At 38.4% G+C, this 21,752-nt stretch overlaps 1 protein-coding gene across 1 annotated transcript; it reads left to right on the top strand.

Annotated features, from left to right (window-relative positions):
• Nucleotides 1-473: 473 nt before the first annotated feature.
• On the top strand, nucleotides 474-5,536 carry LOC145158254 (uncharacterized). Its single transcript, XM_079077177.1, has 4 exons — nucleotides 474-477; nucleotides 561-1,762; nucleotides 4,885-5,354; nucleotides 5,431-5,536. Exons 1-4 carry the CDS (start codon nucleotides 474-476, stop codon nucleotides 5,534-5,536), a joined length of 1,782 nt encoding a protein of 593 aa, XP_078933303.1.
• Nucleotides 5,537-21,752: the final 16,216 nt, after the last annotated feature.

The raw sequence follows: 21,752 nt of genomic DNA, 5'->3' as shown, positions 1-21,752 counted from the left end.
TGTTCCTTTTTTTGTTCTTATTAATGAAACCAACTTGTTATTTATGTTCATATTTAGGTAATATGACCGGCTATTATCTGTTTTTGCCCGTTTTAACCGGCTGCATCGATTTTACTCAGTTAAAGCTAATTACGTGGATTCTTACGTGGCCATTACTCCCCTTTCTCATTTAATTAGGGTTCGATACGTTCAATTTCACCATAATCACCTCCCGATTTTAGATTCGATTCACCAAATTGAAGATTAGAGTTTGGAGTTGAAGTTACGTGTTGAAGTCGACTGTAAGATGGCGTCCCAATCATCTACAGGTAAGTATTTAACTGTAGATGTTCATTATAGTGGAGTATTTGCCCGAAATCCATTGAAATACTTAGACCTCGAAAAGATAACAGTGCATGATGTCGATTTTGGAGGATTTACGTACAAATAGTTTCTTTTGTGGCTTAGGAATTTAACCAATGGAAGTTCTGAAAATGTGTACTACTGTAGTAGAAAGGAAACCTTGGGTGAGGGTATAATAAGAATCGACAGTGATGCTGATTATTGGGAGTTTGTTGAAGCTACTTATACTCCTGAAGCTGAGTTGGATGTCTACATTGACCACCAAAATGATCCAATCCTTGATTGGGCTGAAAATGAGGTGTTATCAGATGGTAATTGGTATGACTTGGATGACAACGAAGAAGAGGATGACAATGAAGAAGAGGATCACAAGGAAGAAGAGGATGACAGTGATGAAGATGATAACTTGGATGATATTATGGCATATGAGCATGAAGTTGATGAAGAAGTCCATACCTTTAACAAAACTGTTGGTGACGATTTTTTAAACAAACTTTCAGGTAAGCTTAGTGATGATGATCAACCTAATGATGGAAAAGATGATAAGGTTGTATTCCCTGTCCATGATGAGAATCAAGAATGGGATAAGATGGTGCCAATTCTAGGTATGAAGTTTGCAAACCCAATGCAATTGAAGCTATGTCTAACCAATTATGCAGTGAAGAATGGGTATGATTTGTGGTATGAAAAAAGTGATCATAACAGGTTACTGGTGAAGTGTTGTAAAGGTAAGAAGAACAAGAAGAATAAAGGTTGTCCCTTTAGGTTGTGGGCAACCTGGATGAGAAATGAAAGGTCATTCCAGATTAAATCTTTAATTGATAACCACAATTGCTCAAGAGTCTTCAAATTTGGGTCCATTGTTACCTATAAATGGATAGGGAATCATTTCATGAATGAGATACTCCAGAAACCAAAGATGAGTGTGAGGAAATTGAAGGTTAAAGTTAGCAAGACATTTAATTTGATTGCAAGTGTGGGACAGTGCAGAAATGCAAGGAGGTATGCATTTAAGGAGATAGAGGGTACTTTAAAGGAACACTATGCTAAAACTTGGAGCTATGGAGAAGAGCTAAGAAGGACTAACCCTGGATCAACAGTGAAGATGGATGTAGATGCCATGCCTGATGGAGCCACTTACTTCTCAAAGTTCTATGTATGTTTAAAGGGTGTGAAGGATGGATGGATTAAAGGTTGTAGAAGGGTAATTGGACTAGATGGCTGCTTCTTAAAAGGTGTTTGTAGAGGTCAGTTGCTTGCTGCTGTAGGTAGGGATGCAAACAACCATATCTACCCTCTTGCTTGGGCTGTGGTTGCAGTTGAGAGTAAGGAAACATGGAAGTGGTTTGTTGACCTTCTCCTTGATGACATTGGAATGGGAAATGGACATGGGTTGACATTAATATCATACCAACACAAAGTAATGATTTTATATGCTCTCTTTATGTCACACCCCCGAAACCAGACGACGGAAACGTCCGGGGGCTCGCGTGACTTAAATTGAATACCATCACAATGAATATACATGAATCATAACATAAACATCACCATGCATCAATACATTACAACTGATATTGTTTACATCCCGTACATTGTTTCAAATATTACACATTCATAACACAAATTGTTTCAGAGTTTTCAAAACAAAACATTCTAACATACTTGGTATTACCCTTCCGCTTATCTGTTACCTGAGAATACAAGATATTTTGGAAAAACGTCAACATATGAAATGTTGGTGAGTTCATAAGCAAGGTTGTGAATAAAATGATTTGTATAGTTTGTAAAACCCAGAAAATCCGATATTTTCTGAAAAGACAATAGTTTATCAAAGTGTGAAGATCCATAAGTTGATGCATGAATGATTTCAAGACATATATATATATAAAAGGGTGTTTTGTATTATAGTATAGAAATTCCGAGCGAGTAGTATTGATTTCCCCGGAAAACCCGATGTTTTCCGATGTCGAAAGATATACGTGATTACAAATTGTTATACCGCCACAACGAATGGCTTTTGATTACTCGTCCTTGGATACTCGGATGGCGTCGGATAAACCAAGTGAGTCGTCGTAACGATGTCCGGTGAAGACATGTTATAACAGCCAACCACAAACGTCCTATAGAGGTGTCGTCCGTTGTTACTCACTTAATCCACACCACCTTGATTACTGTTGAATAACGTCCTAATTCCGTCTACTTTGATTACTCATGAGCCTTAGCGAACGAAGAGAAGAGGAGTACGAAGTCCTGCTACTTATCGTAAGTACCTTAGGCTGTCGTGGATGCGAAGGACAAGTGGGCCCAACTCGCATTTGATTACTCTGACTTTACTAGCCATACTAATGGACCACTAGGGCCCAATAGCACATAAAAGCCATTGAAAGTCCTTTTATATGGAATTGAGCCATAGGAGGCCCAATAACATATAAGCGTTGTCCCTTTGGGCCCAAAGATCATGTTGATGGACTTGCAAGGTCCAACAAGCATGATTTGAAACTCATAAGCCCAAAGTTTGTAAGTTTACTCATCGTAGGTATCGCGTATCATTTGGAGGTTTGATTTAGCGTTTGTTATATTGTATCGATTCGCGATCGATTTCGTGTATCACGATATTTGGAGTTAAATGTGTATTCGTCTTTTGATTTGTCGGTAGTCGTAGTTTTGTATTTTGACTTAATGAAATAGTTTGTCTAAGTATGGGTTTGACCTTGTTACTACCTTTCTTTTTATAAAAATAACAATTTTTGTCCTTTATATAAAAGAATTTCATTTTTAGTCCTTAAAACATTTTCTTGACACTTTTGCATCATAAATTTGTTGAAATGATAGTTTAACCCAAAATTTTAATTTGTTAACAGATTCAGCCCTTCTAGAATGGTATTTCTCGGTTAAAACCCTCTTTTTCGCAATTTTTACAGTTTTGGCCCAAAATCCAAAAACTTTACATTTTTGATCCTTTTTGGAAATGAAAAGCATTTTTGACTCTTGAAATAGTTTTGTTACACTTTTTATCCCCTGTTTTGAAGAAAGTTTCAGTTCAGCCCCTTTAATTATCATTTTTCGCAATATTGGGCTTATTGGGCCAAAAAGCCCAAAATTAGCCCATTAAGCTAAAAATTTACATTTCAAGTCCTTTGAAAAATTTATTATTCAGAAAAACAATTATGGAAACTGTTTTGACTCTTTTGGACCTTAAGAAACCGTGACTTGACCATTTTTAACCCAAGTTTTGTATTTTTGACAATTTAAGCCCAAAAATGGGTTTTATGTTGTAAATATGTTCATCATAATCTTATAAGTTATTATTCTTGACTTGTTTAGTGTAAAATAACTTATATCATGTTTGTTTCCTTTCTCATGTCATAGATCTCGAGTATCACCCTTTTTTAGTTACATGTTCATCATAAAAACACATAAAAACACACATACATGCATAAAATCACACATAGCATACACATACACATAGATCTACACATTTTTCTTGTATTCTCCCCCATAAAACATATAAAAACCAAAAAGAGAGGGGTATGAAGCTCACCTTGAGTTGTGGTTTCGGTTTTGAAGAGAGGAATGAAGAAAATTTCGATCCTAGTGAGTCTTCTTGGAAGATTTCGAACTTAGATGTTTCTAAGGTGCAAGATCATGAGTTTTGTATGAGATAAGGGAGATTATTGGTAAAATGAAGAGGATATGTTATGAATCAAAGAAATAACTTACCAAAGATGTGAACTACTTGATGAAAATCCTTAGAGTTCAAGCCAAAATTTCGAGATCTTCAAAGGAGAAGAAGATGATCTTGAGAGTGGTTTAGAGAGAATTTTTGTGAGGTGTGGGTGTGTTTGTGTTGTGTTCGGCCGAGAGCAAAAGAGAGAGGAGAGAAGAGAGATCTTTGAGTTGACTTGCATGAAAACATGAGATGGATGCATGGAAAACCTATGGATAAATGTGAGGTGGCATAGGAAAAGTCAACTCTCTTTCTTTTGTGGGTTGGGCCGAAATGGAGAGGGGAAAAGAGAAAATTGGGCCTTGTATGCTTAAGCCCATTTTATGGTTAAGTTAGATGATTTTTGCCCAACAAAAATCAAAGAATGATTTTTATGACCCATTAGGGCTAAATTAAATTGGTTGTGATCCAATAAGACCCATTAAAGTTAACCTAGTCTATTTTAGGCTCATAAGGCCCAAAAATATTAAGTTTCATGTATATAGGTCCAATTTGGGCCCATTTTAGAGTTCTATGTTCAAGGTAGTTAAATTGGAAGCTCATTGGTCCATTAGGTCCAATAAGGAAATCTAGTCCAAAATGGACTTAAACCGGGATTTCAAAGGTTTCCAATTCTTTGTTGACTATTTGTAGTGCTTGAATAAAGTGTTTGATGAAGTTTTGTTGTCATTGAATAAGCATCATACATGCTTTCACATTGTTGGTTCATAAATGACATAATTGTTGTAGTTACAAGGCACCAAAATTCCTAGTTGTGACACTTTATTTAATACTTAATTTATATGAAGTTTATGTTTTGTTTGTAATGCTGACAGGGATTACTTGAGGCTGTCAAGGAAAGGGTACCTGCAGCAGAGCATAGACAATGTGCCAGACACATATGTGCTAACTTCATGAAAAAATTCAAGGGTCAACAGTTCAGTACACTTTTCTGGTATGCTGCTGCTTCTACTACCCAGGCTAAATTTGAGCAGCATATGAATGAAATCAAGAAGATAGAACCACTTGCCTATGATCATCTAATGGAGAGGGACCCTAAAACTTGGAGTAAAGCATTCTTTCAGACTGATAGGGCATGCGATGCATATGAGAATGGTGTTTCTGAGAGTTTTAACTCAATCATTGGAGCTGCCAGGAAGAGACCTCTAATCACTATGTTAGAGGAAATTAGAATTTATGTGATGGAGAGACTTTGTAGACAAAAAAATAAGGGAAGTTCTTGGGGAGACTTAAACATATGTCCTGCCATTAGACTGAAATTGTCCAAGATTAAGCAACTTCAAAGGTTAGTGGTTGAATACCTTTTATATATATGTCTGACATTCAATTGTGTATACTTACATTTAAGTGTGTGTGGACAGATTTTGGAGAGTTGTACCATCTGGTTATCAAAAATTTGAAGTGAGACTTTTACAAGATGAATATGTTGTAGACCTTGGTAAGAAAACATGTGGATGTAGAGGCTGACAATTAACTGGTTACCCTTGTGTACATGCATATGCTGCAATTTCAAACCTCAATAGGGATCCAGAGGACTATGTATCACCATGGCTGACCACAACAATGTTTTGTAATGCCTACATGTACACCATTAAGCCACTAAATGGTAGTTATATGTGGCCTGATGTGGATTACATCAAGCCATTGCCTCTCAAAAAGAGAAGGATGCCAGGAAGACCATCAACAAAAAGGAAAAGGGATCAAATTGAGAGTGAACTAAAGGGCAATAAGCATACAGTCTCAAAAAGGGGAATTGTTATGAGATGCAGCATATGCAGAGAATCAGGGCATAATAAAGCAAAATGTCCTCAAAAACCAAGTGGGGAATCATCTAATCCAAAGCCAAAGTCAAAAAATTAAAAAGCCAACAAAAAAAGTATTTCTCCTCCTTTACCTTTTGATTACAATATAACAGCTTCTAATTCTAACATTTGAATTATTTCATAACAGGTAAAGTGAAGGTTGAATTGAATCAAGAAGTTGATGTGGAAAGTGATAGTGACAGTGAAGTTCAAAGGGAGCCTGACAGTGAGGTGGAGTCTTATGAAGTTGATTTTGAAGAGGGTAATCATACATATGAAGATGTAGACCAACCTGAGGTTGAAGCTGAAGTACAGGTTGAAATTGGAGGGGTTGAAGAACAGGTTGAAGCACTTGTTGAAGTTGAAGTTGAAGAAGGTGAATACGAGGCTGCAGTTGTAGATCAAGTAGAAGTTGAAGCTGAAGGACAGGGTGATGGTCAAGAAGGTGAAGAACTTGAACTTGAAGTTCAAGATCCAGTTGGACAAGATGACCAAGGACAGGCTGCAGTTCAAGATCCAGTGGAAGAGGAGCATTTGATGGAAGTACCAGCATTTCAAGTTCTACAGGGAAAGAGAAGAAGGAAACCTTCAGAAAGAATCACAAAAATTCAAATAAGAAAAAAGTGGGAGGGGAAACAGGGGAGTAGTGGTGAAAATCCAATGGAATTGGAATATAAATTGACAATTGGTTATTTTTTGGCATCATTGACTGGGAATCTTTTGTCTAGTAATATGTGTAACTTTTGGACTTGTGTCTAGTCATATGTGTTACTTTTGGAATCGTGTGTGTACCTTTTGGCAGTAATGCATGTGTAACTGTGTTAAATTCCAATGTTTTGTAAACAATGTTTCCTGGGAACCCAATGTTACATTCCCATATTAGATTATATTATATCCCAATGTTTCAATGTATACGATTCCAATGTTTAATTATTTTTCATTCTAAAAATGTAACAAAAACATAAGAAGCAAAAACATGTAACAAAAGTTCCATCCATTCATTACATACATAAGATTACACAATAACAGGTGGACTACATCCATTCATTACCAATCAAGTTTCAATCATGAACTACATCATTCAACCCTAATACATCATGAACTACAATCAAATCAACATTTTCACATACAATACAAATAACAAAATCAGTGCCAATTTGTGAGTAAACAACTTCCACTTGACTTTGTCCAATTCCTGTCTATTAACCAAATTGATGTTGTTTTCTTGTTCGATCTTCATCCTACATATGCTGATTTCATTCTCCAAAGTGCAAATTTTCAAGATTAAATTACAGCTTTCTTCTGGTTTCCTCCAGTAAGGCTTTCTTCCATCTGTCCTCCCTTCATCCTCATCCAGCCATTGCCAGAATTTATAGCTTGAACTTTTTCCATTCTTGAAGAAAAATTAAAAAATGTTAAATTAAAGGATGAAGAAGAAGAAAGGGTATTCAACAAGATGAAGAAGAAGAAAGTTGCAACGTATTCAACAATACTGATTACCATCGAGTTTTGACAAACTCTAAATTTTCTTCCAGGGTTGTCAGGGGTTCTTGAAGTCTTCACACGAGATGGTAAGTTGCAATCACATGGATGATCAGCTTGAAATTCATCTTGTCGTTTTGAAGAATAAGATGAGGAAGAAGAAGCCATCGTCGATCTAGGGTTCAAAATCAGGGGTGTAATTGAATGACTACTTATACTGTAAACGAAGAGAATATATGCACAATGCCACGTAGGTGCAACGTATTCAAGTCACGTGCCAGATGGCTGCCATATAAGCAAAAACAGGTAATAGCCGGTCATATTACCTAAATATGAACATATATAACAAGTTGGTTTCATTAATGAGAACAAAAAGAACATTACCTATATGTAGACAATCGAAATAGTTGGTTACCTTCATAAGTCATTTTCCCAATGTTTTATAACCGGTTTCACTTTTGGCAATCGGTAACATACCCCAATGCTGCAAATAAATAAATAAATAAATAAAAATGATGCTGACAATTTTACCCTTGCTGCTGATTTGGGTTTTTAGCAAACCAAACAACCACCATAAATTGAATAATTACATGTTTTTGTCAAATCAAAACACATCTAAACTAAAAAAAACATAAATGGAACCAAATAAAAGAAACATACTGAAATCAAACAAAGACATTACAGGTTGAATTTTTGACCCAAAATATGACAAAAATTTATGTTTTTTTTTGTGCATTCTTGAATTGAGATTGCGTACTGAAATCCAAAACTATAGGGTGCTTTCTACCATTTACCAAAAACAAAATCAAGAAACCAAGTGCAAACACCAGAATCCAAAAACTCCCCTTATCCAAGCATCGAGTTCTTGAGTTCAAGTGGGTTTTGGACCTCACAGATGATGGTTTCTGGGTGAAAAACGACAGGAAATTCGACTATAATTCCACACACTCACTCACAAATAATCGCTCTAGTAAAATCCCAAAGTTAAGGCGAGTATGACGGCATTCAAGTTGCCGACTTTCTCATCCTGTGTTCCACCAATGCCTGCACATTCTTCAATTTCATTTTCGTTAAAAAAATTATTTCTACCGATGAAGCTTTCTTCCGTTCATGGTGAGAAGGATTCGAGGGTTTTATATGAACTCCACCGGTGAACGGAGAACTCTTGTGATTTTTGTACCCCGGATGAATCAGGAGTTCGTTGACAGTAGAATCATCAAGATACCCATCTTCGTTGTCGTCTTCTTGATCAGACCAGTTGTTCGTGTATGAGGAATTGTGATTTAAAAACATGGAATCATAATCAGGAGTATGGTTGGTTGAACTAGGTGCTAACGTTACCTGATTCTGAACAGAAAAAGGTTTAAATCGAATTCCACGGCTCAGATTCAAGCTCTGATGATCCGAAACAGGGGTTGCGTTGTTGATTTCCAGATTGGTCAAATTATTGTTACCCGGTTCGGAACTGGGTCCATTTTCCATGGCCTCCATGGCTTCAAAATAGAACCACAACAAGAAGAACCGACCATCGGGGAACGAGGACGTGCGCTGCTTCTCGGCGCGGTGTTGCTGGCGGAGCTTCTCCATCTTGTGGCGGCACTCATACGTTCGACGTACAGATTAAACAAAATAGATTTAGCGATTACCTTTATTTCGTGAAGTTGTGAAGTTTCCCCTGATCCACGAAACTTTCGCTCCTGCCTGGTTTTTTTCTTCTTTTCAGTATGTTCGATGACAATCTACAATGACGAAGGGTATTCCCTTGTACTAACGTGTCTTAGGGTTTACCGGATAAAATAGAAATGATAGACGGTTTAGATATTAATAATGGTTAAATTGTACATAAAATAAATATAAGGGTTTCTTTAGACATTGGGGTAAAATACATAGGGTTTTACTATGGTTTTCCCATATATATATATATATATATATATATATATATATATATATATATATATATATATATATATATATATATATAGAGAGAGAGAGAGAGAGAGAGAGAGAGCTAGGTTCATTTGTTTAAACTAATTATTGTGTTATTGTATGCATAAATGTGGGTCAATCAAAATTAAATAAATAATTAAATAATTAAATAAATAAATAAGGGTAACTAGGTAATTTGAGAAATAACTTCCACAAATACTCCCTGTGATTTTGCTAGTTACGTTTGATTTTAACCCAATTCCCCCCTTTTAATGGCGGAGACGGAATCCTACCCCCGATCGACCCAACAAACTTTGATCTCATCGTCGTCGGCACCGGTTTGCCTGAATCCATCATCGCCGCCTCAGCTTCTGCAGCCGGAATAACTGTTCTCCATCTTGATTATAACCCCTTATACGGCTCCCACTACTCTTCCCTTACTCTCTAAGACCTCACATCCTTCCTCCGCTCTCAATCTGAAATCCCTAAAACCAATCCCCCCCAATCGGATGACACAACTACTCTCGAGTTATCGGATCTGGTACTAATCTCGATTCATATCGATTCAGGTTCCTCATTCCCGATTCAGATCTCAATGCTCAAGATGTGCAAGTTCCTCATTCCCGATTCAGGTTCCTCGTCGATGGCGGCAGCGCTGACCACCAGAGAGGAAAACGGCGGTCACCTTCATCTTGCCCTCGTGCCAGATTCTCCACGTGATTCAGTTCAATTTATTGAATGGTCACCTTCATCTTGCCCTCGTGCCTTGCTAATTGCTAACTTTCATGGGAGGATAACTATCTGGACTCAGCCTTCCCATGTAAGCTTTGCCTGCTTTACTTCTAGTTTCTGCTTTCACTGTTTGTGTACATCTTACCTCCTGCTTACCTCATTCTTTTGGAAGTTGGGTATTGTTGTATGCAAGTAAGGCTATTAGTTTTAATGTTTGTTGTTCTTTACTGGAAAAAAGTATTTGTAGAAAAGATTAACCATTCTTTCTGTTTGGGATAAGTTATCTTGCCAAGTTTTTTAGGTTGACACACTGACACTGACATTGATATGATACTGATACACACATTGACATGTTTAATGATAATACAGGGATCAACTAGTTTGGTTAAAGATGCTAGTTGTTGACAATGTGAACATGAGTGGAGACAGGATATTGCAGTCATAACAAAGTGGCTATCTGGGGTGTCTCCTGTATGATACTTATACCCTCTGGTTATCTATATTCAAACTATGAATCATCCTTGACATTTCTTTCTTTTTCTGAAAACTAGTATAGGTGGTTTTCCTCAAGATCTGGTAGCTCTACAAAATCACCATTTGAAGAAAAATTTCTCTCACAACAACCTCAAGCTCCAGCTGGATGGCCAAATTTTCTGTGTGTATGTTATGTTCTCTCATCTGGATCTATTCAGCTCCACTGGTCTGAATGGCCACTGAATCAAAGTGGCACATCTAAATGGTGAAAGCAAACTCCTCAACATGGGAACGCGCCATTGCAGAAAGGTATTATAATTTCATTTCTACAGAACTCGTGTTGACATGGCATCTTCTTTTTCCTAAATACTTGGCCTTGCAAATTTTGGTGGAGTCTTATGGTTGGAGTTGATTGGTGGCATGTTGTTGGCTGTACACAAAGTGCTGCTGAGGATGGAATTGGTAATAATATGAATGAGTAACGTTTATATTGATCCGAAAAAACTTTAGGCCTAAATTAGCTAGTGAAGGGTAGTTTTGTCATTTTGTGTTGATGTTGTGTTGTTACTCAGTTTCACTGCTACAGATGGTGGCAAATTCTGATTATGTGGGAATTAAATCTCGATATTTCCTTTGTGATTTGTGTATTTTCTACGATTGCAGTTCTATCGGGATAGAATCACGAATTCCAATTCTACTGGAATGGAATCTTGAATTCTGATTCTGTCAGAATAGTATCTTGAAGATTAACATTGTATGGAATGAAGATGAACAATGACCACCGATCTTCCAAAAAGAATGGATTATTCTACAAGAATGATTTATATATTGTGTTTTTTTTTTGTTATTAATAAGTGTAACATTCTCATAGAATAGTATATATATATTTTTTCTTTTCTAAGAATGTAATGGAATTTTTTTAATTTGTATCCAAAATTTTGTATTTCTTCAAGAAGTTCATTAAATCAAAATATATATTATGTCAGAATGTGTATTCTTGTATGATTTAATCATATTTGTTATTTTTCAATATATTGATAAAAATATTCCGTCAGAATTTTCGAATTAGGAGAATTATCATACATACAATCAGATTTTTAAAAGTAATAGAATCTATTTTCCTTAAAATATGCAATTTTCCTTTTTTAAATTTATGTTAATTGACTAAAATACCCTTAGAATGAAATTAGATGATATTTTTTTATTATATTTAATTTAATAATATGTATTATTCACTTTTCAAAATTAAGTAAAATGATTGACCCACAATTATGCATACAATAACACAATACTTAGTTTGAATAGAATAACCTAAGCCTATATATATATATATATATATATATATATATATATATATATATATATATATATATATATATATATATATAGGCATTGATTTCATTATAGTCATCATATGATATATATGCATTTTGCGTATACTTAGCCTGTTATTTTTGTTCCAACTCTATTTCCTTCGTGCTTAAATCATTCGAGATGATAATGATTAATGAACTAGAACTTTTGAATTCATGAATATGTTCGTTTATGATAAAGATTAATGAACTAGAACTTTTGAATTCATGAATATGTTCGTTTATGATAAAGATTTTTTTAACACACACCCTATTAATTTTTTTGATGTAAATGGTCCTTGTGGTTTGAAAAACTTGCACGGATGACCATTTTTACTAACGCCGTTAGTATTCAGCGTTAGAACTGAATTCGTAAGGGCATTTTCGTGACACTTGGTAAACCATAGGGACCATTTTTGTAATTCGTCTAAAAATAATTTAAATGAGTGGATAAGGATTCGAACCTGGGACCTCCTCCCTTAATCCCAAATCAACCTAAGCCTTATACCACTAAGCTACATCTAAACTTGGTTTATAGCTCCGAAAAATAAATTATATTACGTAAAATCGCAAAAAAAGATAAATAACAAAATAAATTACAATTTTTTTTCCATAATTTTTTTAATAAAACAAATTGTACTTTTACGTATCGAAGAAAAAATGAATTTTTACAATTAGTTTATATGTTTTTTTACGTATTTATTTTACGTAAAATAATTTTTTTTATGTATTTAAAAAATACGTTTTTGCACAATACGTTATTATGTTGTTATAATTTTACGTTATGTTAACGTCTTTAATTGGTTTAAAGCAAAACTACAAGTATTTTTTTTTACGTAAAAACATTAAGAACATGAAAACATAACGTAAAAAAAATACTTTAATATTCGCTTTAAATCAACTAAAGATGTCAAGATAACGTAAAAATATATTTTAGGATTTTAACAACGTAATAACGTATTATATGAAAATGTATTTTTTAAATACATAAAAAACATACTTCACATAAAATAAATATATACAAAAAAATTACGCATTTTTTAGGATTATGTTTTTGTATAATATGTTATTACGTTAAAAGTATGTTTTAGGATCATAGAAATGTAATAACATATTATGCGCAAACGTATTTTTTTATATAAATTAAAATTATATTTTACGTAAAACAAATACTTAAAAAAATTGGTCTAAAAAATAGTATTTTTTTACAATACACTAAAAATATATTTTGTTTTTTTTGTTTTGTAAAAATATGTTCTTTTTATTTCTTATTGTTAATGTAATTACGATTTTACGTAATATAAGTTAGTTTTCGGAACTATGAACCAAGTTAGGATGTAGCTTAGTGGCATAAGGCTTAGGTTGATTTGGGTCAAAGGATGTAGGCCTCAAGTTCGAGTTCTCCTGTCGTCATTTCCTACCATTTTCATTATTTTATCGATTTTATTATTATATATACGATTTTTAGAAGGTAAAAACCAAGTTGGCTTTTTAGTTCAATTGGTTAAGTTGCTGGGCAATATGGAAATGTGGAGGTTACAAGTTCGAGCCTCCCCCTTACAATTGAATTGTTTTTTTCTAAGAAATTTCAAAAATAGTCCTTGTAGTTTACCAAATATCACGAATTCAGTCCCTTTATACTTGAAAAGACGAAAATGCCCTTACAGATTCAGTCATTAACGGCTAAATAGTAACTCCGTTAGTAAAAAGGGCCATCGGTGCAAGTTTTGCAAACCACAAGGACCATTTGCATCAAAAAAATTAATAGGGACTGACTTTGTGACTTTTGGAAAACCACATGGACCATTTTTGTAATTTTGTCTTCTGTTTACATGTTCCCTAGACTTTGGGTTAGAAGTCCTGGTCAAAATTAGTTGATTCAATAAGTTATAATATTGGATTAAATAAATAAGTATTTGCATATTGAATTGTAGTACTTTTATAAGTGAATTCATTTTGTCGGATTTATCATGATATGTCTTAATTGCAAATAAAAATTGAAACATTATCTTTATGTACCAAAAGTTTGCCGCACACTGTCTATTATAGAGCTGTTTAAGATTTAATTTTAAAAAAATAGCATTTTTTGGTAATGTATTTATTATTATATACGTAGGAAAATGGGTTTTCTAAAAAAATGTTTGGATTGTTTATGTAATGGCAAAGCATAATTCATTAATATGATGTACTATACATATTGCAAATATGCAGTTTATAACTTTCTAAGTTTTGCTTGTTGAGATGGTTTTTGTGTTTGAATCTTAGGTTATACGGAATGCATCTCCAATTTACCTTGAGTAACAACACGCCACATCACCCAAATACTCTTTCACTACATACTTACTTCTGTTGAGAAATGGTGTTTGCCAATAGGAAGAGAGGAAAGAAGAGACAGATAGAGAGGGATAGGAAGAGAGAGATTGTGAGGAGGCGTAAGTGGAATTACGCTGCCTTCCAGTTACTGAAATGAGGGGTGGTGTTTTAGAAAAAGGGACGTGTGACTTTTAATGCCATATGGGATGACGCGTGAGTTTTATGTCCCATTCCATATAACATTATCTACTAGTAAATGAGGGTATATGATAATATGTGTTTTTTTGCTAGAAACTTATCATTATTAACATCTTTTTGGTTCGAACTTTAGGACTTGGAGGAGTGAGTGCCGAGCATGCCAAGTTGCACCACCTTCATCTTCTTCTTCTCTTTTCGACATTCCATTTTCAAGCGTCGATGCCAAACGTGTGCCAACAACACCCAACTCTATCCAACCCTACCTTACCACTACATCTTCCACCTCAACCTCTTCCTTTCCATCACACCCTTGTTAGGGCCTCTTTGTCGTCCACTCCCTCAAGTCTAACTATATCATGTCATAATATTTGTAGTCTTTATAATATAGTTTGCGATTTTGACTTGAAACTGTACTGTAAACACTCATAGTGTTTTTTTTAACAGAGCTAGATATTTGGTATGGAATTGATTGATGACTAAAATTGGCTTATGAAACACCCTCAAGCATCATGCCAATTTAAAACTTTTCAAAACATTTAAAACCATTAGATTATTACAATTTGTTTTCAAAATAGTATCATGTTAGAGTATCCCCATAATCAAATCATAAAAACATAAGGAGGTGCACGATCACGCCTTCGCCTTCCCACGATCATCAGAAGTACATGAAACATAATCAACAACTGTAAGCCTGAAACTTAGTGAGTTCCCCCAAAATACCAACGCCATACAAATATAACCATATCATATACACAACAACATGCATAATGAGCCATCATCCTGACTGGACCGCCTCGTAGGCCATCAGTCTATCTGGACCACTCTCCGAGCCATCGGCACGTCTGGACCGCCTCGCAGGCCTTCAGCCTATCCTGACCGCTCGTCGGGCTTTCGTCCTGACTAGTACGCCCTAATCGGGTATCCAGTCTATCTGATCCACCCTGGGTATGTTGGCACAAGCACAAAGCATGACCGCCTCAACCCAACCCCCAATCAAACAAACATGTGCACATAAATATCATACGGAAGCTAACATGTACAGATAGTCATACAGATCTAACAGATCACTAATATAGCAACCATCCTATAACCAGGATACCGATCTAACAGATTACTAACATAGCAACCATCCTATAACCAGGATACCGATCTAACAAATCACTAACATAACAACCATCCTATAACCATGTAACACCCCGTTTATTAAATAAATAAATGAACAAATTAATAGATGAATACTAGCCCTAAAATCAATAATTATATAGCAAAGTGTTGGTCTCGAGGAGTTAATTACTACAATTATAGAAGTTGGGGGTTAAAAGTGTAAGTTCCGGAGTGGTTTGTAAATATTTATGAAGGCAGAGACTGCTTGTAAATTATTGGGGCTTAATTTGAATAGATTTTTGGGAAACAAGGGCTAACTGGTAAATTCCGGATTCAATTTGTAAAGATGTCTGAGGGCACGGGGCTATTTGGTAAGTTTTAGACCTAAAATGAAAGAAATTTGTGGAATCAGGGGCTAAAGGGTAATTTATGGACTTAAAGTGGAAAATATTTATGGAGGAGGGACCAAAAGTGTCATATGTATATATATAAGTTTGGGAGTGGAGACGGGGTTTAAACCTATCAACCCCTCCTACCCTCCTCGTGGCATGCTTATGGGAAGAAACCCTAACCCTAGGGTATTCTACAGCCGCCTCCACCTTATTTCCCCACCCCAACGCCGCCGTTCCTTTCGTTGAGCCACCACTGCCACTACTCTTCTTCCGGCGACGACCAGCGCTGCAAGGGAAGTCTCCGAGGGCGGAACATCGGCGAGCAATCACTGTCATCATCCCTTCGCCACCTTTCTTCTCCTTCTCTCTTTCTGTCGGTGTTGCTGTTCGCAAGTCGCTGCTTCTCCTTCTCCGTTCTTCGGTGCAACGTTCCAGCCGCCGCCGTTAACCGCTAGTACTGTTACATCGCCACCATCGTTGCATCTGCTGCTGGCAAGAACTAAGTCCGATGGGAAGAAGCGATGACACTGTGGGAGAAGCCGGAAGAGCTGAATGTTGCTGCTGTCATCGGAAACCGTCGTTGCTGCTGCCGTAAGCACCGTTGTTGCCGCCGTTTTGTGTTGCTGTTGCCGCCGTGTGCCACCAGGTGGGTGGCTGGGGTCGTTTTGTGAACAGATAGAGAGTGTGTGTGTTTATTTTAGTAAAGTGGTGTTGGCTTGTTTGGCCGTAATTCCCAAGAAAAGCCACCACCACCACGGTGAGGTGGTCGCTGCCACCATCTACCACCACCGGCCACCACAAGGTGGTTGTGTGTGTGTTTTTAGCTTAGTGGGTGTGTGTGTTATTGGTATTTTGCTTTGTATGTTGTAATCTGTAACGGAATAATCAAGGAATACTCGAAACCACCACCAGGGTGGTGGCTGCCGCCTTCTGCCGCCACCGGCCGCCGTGTCGGGTGACGGTGTGCTTAGTTTGTGATTGGATTGCTTTTGGAGTGTTTGGACTCGATTGGACTAGAACCCTAACCACCACCGTGAGGTGGTGGCCGCCGCCGTGAGCCGCCGTTGACCACCACTACCCGAGGTGGTAGTGGGTGGTGCCCAACTTGTGAAACCCTAGTGGGCCTAATGAAACCCTAATGGGCCTAAAGATTTAGTTTTGGGCCTATTGGGCTATGATTGGGTGGGAAAACCTAATTAGGGCTAAGAAAACCCTAATTTTCGATATATGGGTCTTGAACTTATTGGGACCCACATTTGGGCCATTGGAATGGAATTGTGAATTACACCCAATCACACCATATGACTTATCTAGTAGAGTGAGGGACTTAATGGATTAATTCCTTAATGGATTAAGTGAGAAACACTTAATCTTAATTGTCATTTTATGTGAAACCCTAATTTCACCTAGGCCTTAACTTGGGCCTTTCTATTGGCTTTTAGTAATTGGGCCAATAATGGTCCATCCAAGAATGATCATATGGACTAGAATATTTAGATGGGCTTTAGGGTAAGGCCTATATGAGGGTTTGGGCCCAATTTGGAAATTTGGGCCATAGATGGGCCATAGTTTGGGCCTTGATGGTTATATGATATTGGGCCATCAGAATGTCAAGTGTTGGACCAAGAATAAATGGTTGGGCCTTAAGGCAAGACCATGTAGAGGTTGGGCCCAATTTGGAAAATTGGGCGATAGTTGGGCCTTGGTTCATTATTAGACTTTTGGGCCTTGGGCTTGAGTCAAGCTAAGTTAGGGGTAAAGTAGTCTTTTACCCCAACCATGTATTTATGGATATGTGTTGGAACCCAATCATTAATTGGGTGTTATTTTGATGTTGACAGATTCGTGAATCTGTCATCCACCAACTAGGGTTTTATCAGCGGGACTTCAGCAATGTGAGGTGAGTTCTCTTCCAGTAGGAACGGGTCTAAGGCCACAATGCCGGCCCGTTTAGTTGTTAGTATTTCCGGACTACGGTCCGATGCCGGGGCGGTCCCGAGAAGAGTATATGTATGCTTGATGTCTTTGTGATTCATGCATGTTATGTGTTATGTGTTCCGGGGCAAGCCCGATGTATGTTAGTGTATCTGTTATATGTTATGTGTTCCGAGGTAAGCCCGATGTCGGGGCAAGCCCGATGTGTGTTAGTGTATCTGTTATATGTTATGTATTCTGGGGTAAGCCCGATGTCGGGGCAAGCCCGATGTATGTTAGCTTATATGTTATGTGTTATGTGTTCCGGGGTAAGCCCGATGCCGGGGTAAACCCGATGTATGTTATATGCTTATGTTATATGTTTATGATATATGTTATGATGTGTATGTCGGGGTAAGCCCAATGTCGAGGTGAGCCCGATGCCAGACGTGGTCTGATGCCGGGGTGAGCCCGATGCTGGGCAGGACTCCGATGTCGGGTAAGCCGATGCCGGGTTCGTCCCGATAAAGTTGGGCAGTGTCCCAAAGTTATGTTTATGTTATGTGTTTATGTTATATGCATTGTTGATATGTTTATATGTGTACCAGATTACGGTCCGATGCCGGGTGGGCCCGATGCAGTGGGCTAGGCCCGAGTTATGTGATTATGTGTATGGTATGTGGTAGATTGGGGAGACTCACTAAGCTTCGTGCTTACTGTTTTCAGTTTTGGTTTCAGGTATTTCAGTTTTCAAAAGAGGAGCTCAGGAAGATTGCAGTGCACACACCATTTGTTTAGCCTGGGATATTTATACTCTGATATATTTTGACATGTGACTTTGATACATGACTTATGACTTTTATATGATGAGGATGTTTATGGTTTTATTATTGCATTATAAACGAAATTTTTAGGCAGTATTTTTTGGATGTTTCAAACCAGGATACCAATCTAACAGATCACTAACATAACAATCATCCTATAACCAGGATACAACCATAAAAGGGTCGGCCTTGGTGCCGTAGACCCTGTTGATATACTGAGAAGAACTCACCTCACGATGTCGAACTGTAGTGATAAGGTCAAACTCCCGAATCACAGCCACGAACTCAACCACCTTCAAGATGCTGCTAAGATGAAATAGAAATCAGATCCACAAGCTTCTCCTTGCTCCAAGCTCCTTAGACTTCAAGCTCTATTCACAAAATCCACCTTCCAAGGTTCTTAACACACAAAAATGGAGAGTAGGCACGATTAGAGTTTTCTGAGCTCAAGGGGGACGGTAAGGGAGGCAGAGGGAGGTTAATGATCCTTTAAATAGGGTGTAAAACCCTAGAAATTAGGGTTTTCTCATTCAGCTCCTACTCGTCGAGTTGGGGTACTCCGACTCGTCGAGTAGACCTCATAAATCACGCGGGCTGACTAATCTCTACACGACAAGTTGGGGCCTTCAACTTGTCGAGTAGGCTTCTTTAATTGCATGAAATTCCTAAAATCTCATTCCCGAAAATCAGGATGTTACAACTCTCCTCCACTTGAACTAGGCTTCATTCTCGAAGCCTACTGCAGTGGACAAATCCGGACAATGCTTTTGCATTCCAGTCTCCGGCTTCCAAACCTACTCGGATCCCCTCCGATCTTTCCACTTGTACCTTTACCAAAGGTATCTCCTTGCTATGCAAAGTCTTCACCTTTCGTCCCAAGAAAGCTACCGGCCTCTCGACGTAATTTAAACGCTCATCGACCTGAATATCACCCAATGATGCCATGACATCCCCGTCCGACGCGCCCCCTTGCAACTGCGAGACATGGAGGGTGCTATGAATCTTATTGGGCTCCTCTGGAAGATTCAGTATAAACGTCACCTTGCCAACCCTGGCAATAACCCGAGATGGACCAATCTGTCGGGGACCATCTTCCCTTCTTCCTGAAGCGGATCATAACCGGAAAATCTGAAGTTCTTGTCAGAACCAAAATCATAGATCATACGTTGCTACCTATAATTCTTTTCTTGACAAAAGATTACGTACTCCTTCAAGAGAAAGCTCGTTCTGATGACCCAACTCCCAGGGATATAATGAATAACAGGAGACAACTGGGGAATGAACCTTCTGTGCCGACCGGCAATGCTTCCCTTAACTCCCGAACCAATTTCCACATCACTGCTAGCTCATAACCTCAAACATCCATGACTGGCCCGATCAGCCTCGGGCTGGAATATCAACATGTCGAATCCGATCAACCATCGGGTTGAAATTCTCAGGGTTTGTTGGCCTACCGCCTCAACCCTACCGCTCCCCTGGAGCCTCCGTGCCTATGACTTACAGTCGGTCCGCACCTGGTATCTTGGCCTACTGCATAAAGAAGGACCGCCTCACACGGATACACCTGCGATACCCAACGCAAGTTTCCACTATAAGCCATCCCGAAATGGCAGTCCATGAATCCACCCCAAGTTTCTAACTGAAACTACCACAAATCATACAGAGAAGACCCTCAAACAGGTCGATAGCGAACCTTTCACAATCTGACTCCATATGATACACCAAAACCTTAGTAAAACCTTTGACTCTTTACCATGCCGCTACCAAACTCCGGAGCGACGAAAGAAGATGATCAACCAAGAACTTCCGCATTACATCCGATCCCTAACAACAACTTGCGAACATGCAGGAATACGGGGCAAACATTCCCCGGATTCATGTTGATACTTGGCTGATACTCCCCTCAGTCCTTACTGCTTCCTTTATCCAACCAACAGACTTACGACTTTCCAGGCCCACAACCTATGACTGGAATGCTCCCGATAACCTACCGACACTATCGTCTTCTCGTCAGTGGCCCAATCCTTCGGGCCTGAAGGTACCCGCCTTCCTCCGCTGCCCAAAAGGCCTAATCAACGTTCCTCACGTCACCAAACAAGCCTCGCAATACTGAAACTCCACCACGCATGATTCCCTCTTGAAACAAGTTGCAACTCATGAGTTTCTAGGCTCTCGTACATGACCACCGACGGTCCCTAAGGGCACTCTATAAGTGATAACCCGCAAGTACGGAACGTACAATTCCACAGGTTATTATCACAAAGTAGCATCCTCAATACTAGAACGTAGATCTAACAAAATACATACAGAGTCTTCAGCATGACTGGACCACCTCACCTGGCCTTTAGCCTATATGGACCACTCTCAGAACCTTCAGCATGTCTGGACCGCCCCTCCGGGCCTTCAACCTGTCTGGACCGTTCTTCGGGCCTTCAGCCTGACAGGTACACCCCGTTGGCCTTCAGTCTATCTGGGCCGCCCTAGGTCCGTTGAGCAAAACCTTGAACTCATCCTGGCGCCCTGTCCATAAATGACCAGCTCTCTTCCACTCGGGGTTCGAACTCTTGATCCAATCCGCAGACTATAATCCCGACCTAACCCTATACGTAAGTCGAACCCAACCTCAATTCTCCCCCACTTGGAGCACTAACCACTACCTACTGTGGCGAAACCAAAACACGGCTTAACCGTCCCTACCAGGTATTACCATACTTAACCATGGAATGATTAGCCCTGGAATGAATAACCTATGCAGAACAACCCTCCGGCATGGAGCAACCGAACTTCAAGAGAAACTTGAATCCCAGTTGAATACTTCTAAATCTCCAGATTACAACTACTGAACCTGGAATGGTGATTCTCTATCCTAACTTCTCATCCTGAAATGCATCCCTGGATCCTAACCATCTACAACCCTTCGATACTAAAATTCCCAGACCTTCCCATGTCCTAACGTCTTATGCAGAGGGCAAATGAAAGTTCACAATATAATCATGAATAGTAAGATAAGAGGTAGAAACATACCGGCAACCGCATCAGGTGCTGTTCTGGCCTCATCGGCTGTAAGCTGGAAGGCGCGTCCCCGAGCCTTCGGAGGCTCTGCTCTACCCTGACCCCTGTTAGTAACCCTCAGTGTGGCCGACGCTAGAGCCTGCGCCGGCCTTGCAACG

The sequence above is a fragment of the Lactuca virosa genome, chromosome 2 (assembly GCF_052849685.1).
Source record: "Lactuca virosa cultivar CGN04683 chromosome 2, Lactuca_virosa_CGN04683_v6, whole genome shotgun sequence".
Classification (NCBI taxonomy): Eukaryota; Viridiplantae; Streptophyta; class Magnoliopsida; order Asterales; family Asteraceae; genus Lactuca; species Lactuca virosa.
The sequence above is the reverse complement of the archived record's forward strand: the minus strand, read 5'-3'. Positions and strand labels throughout refer to the sequence as shown.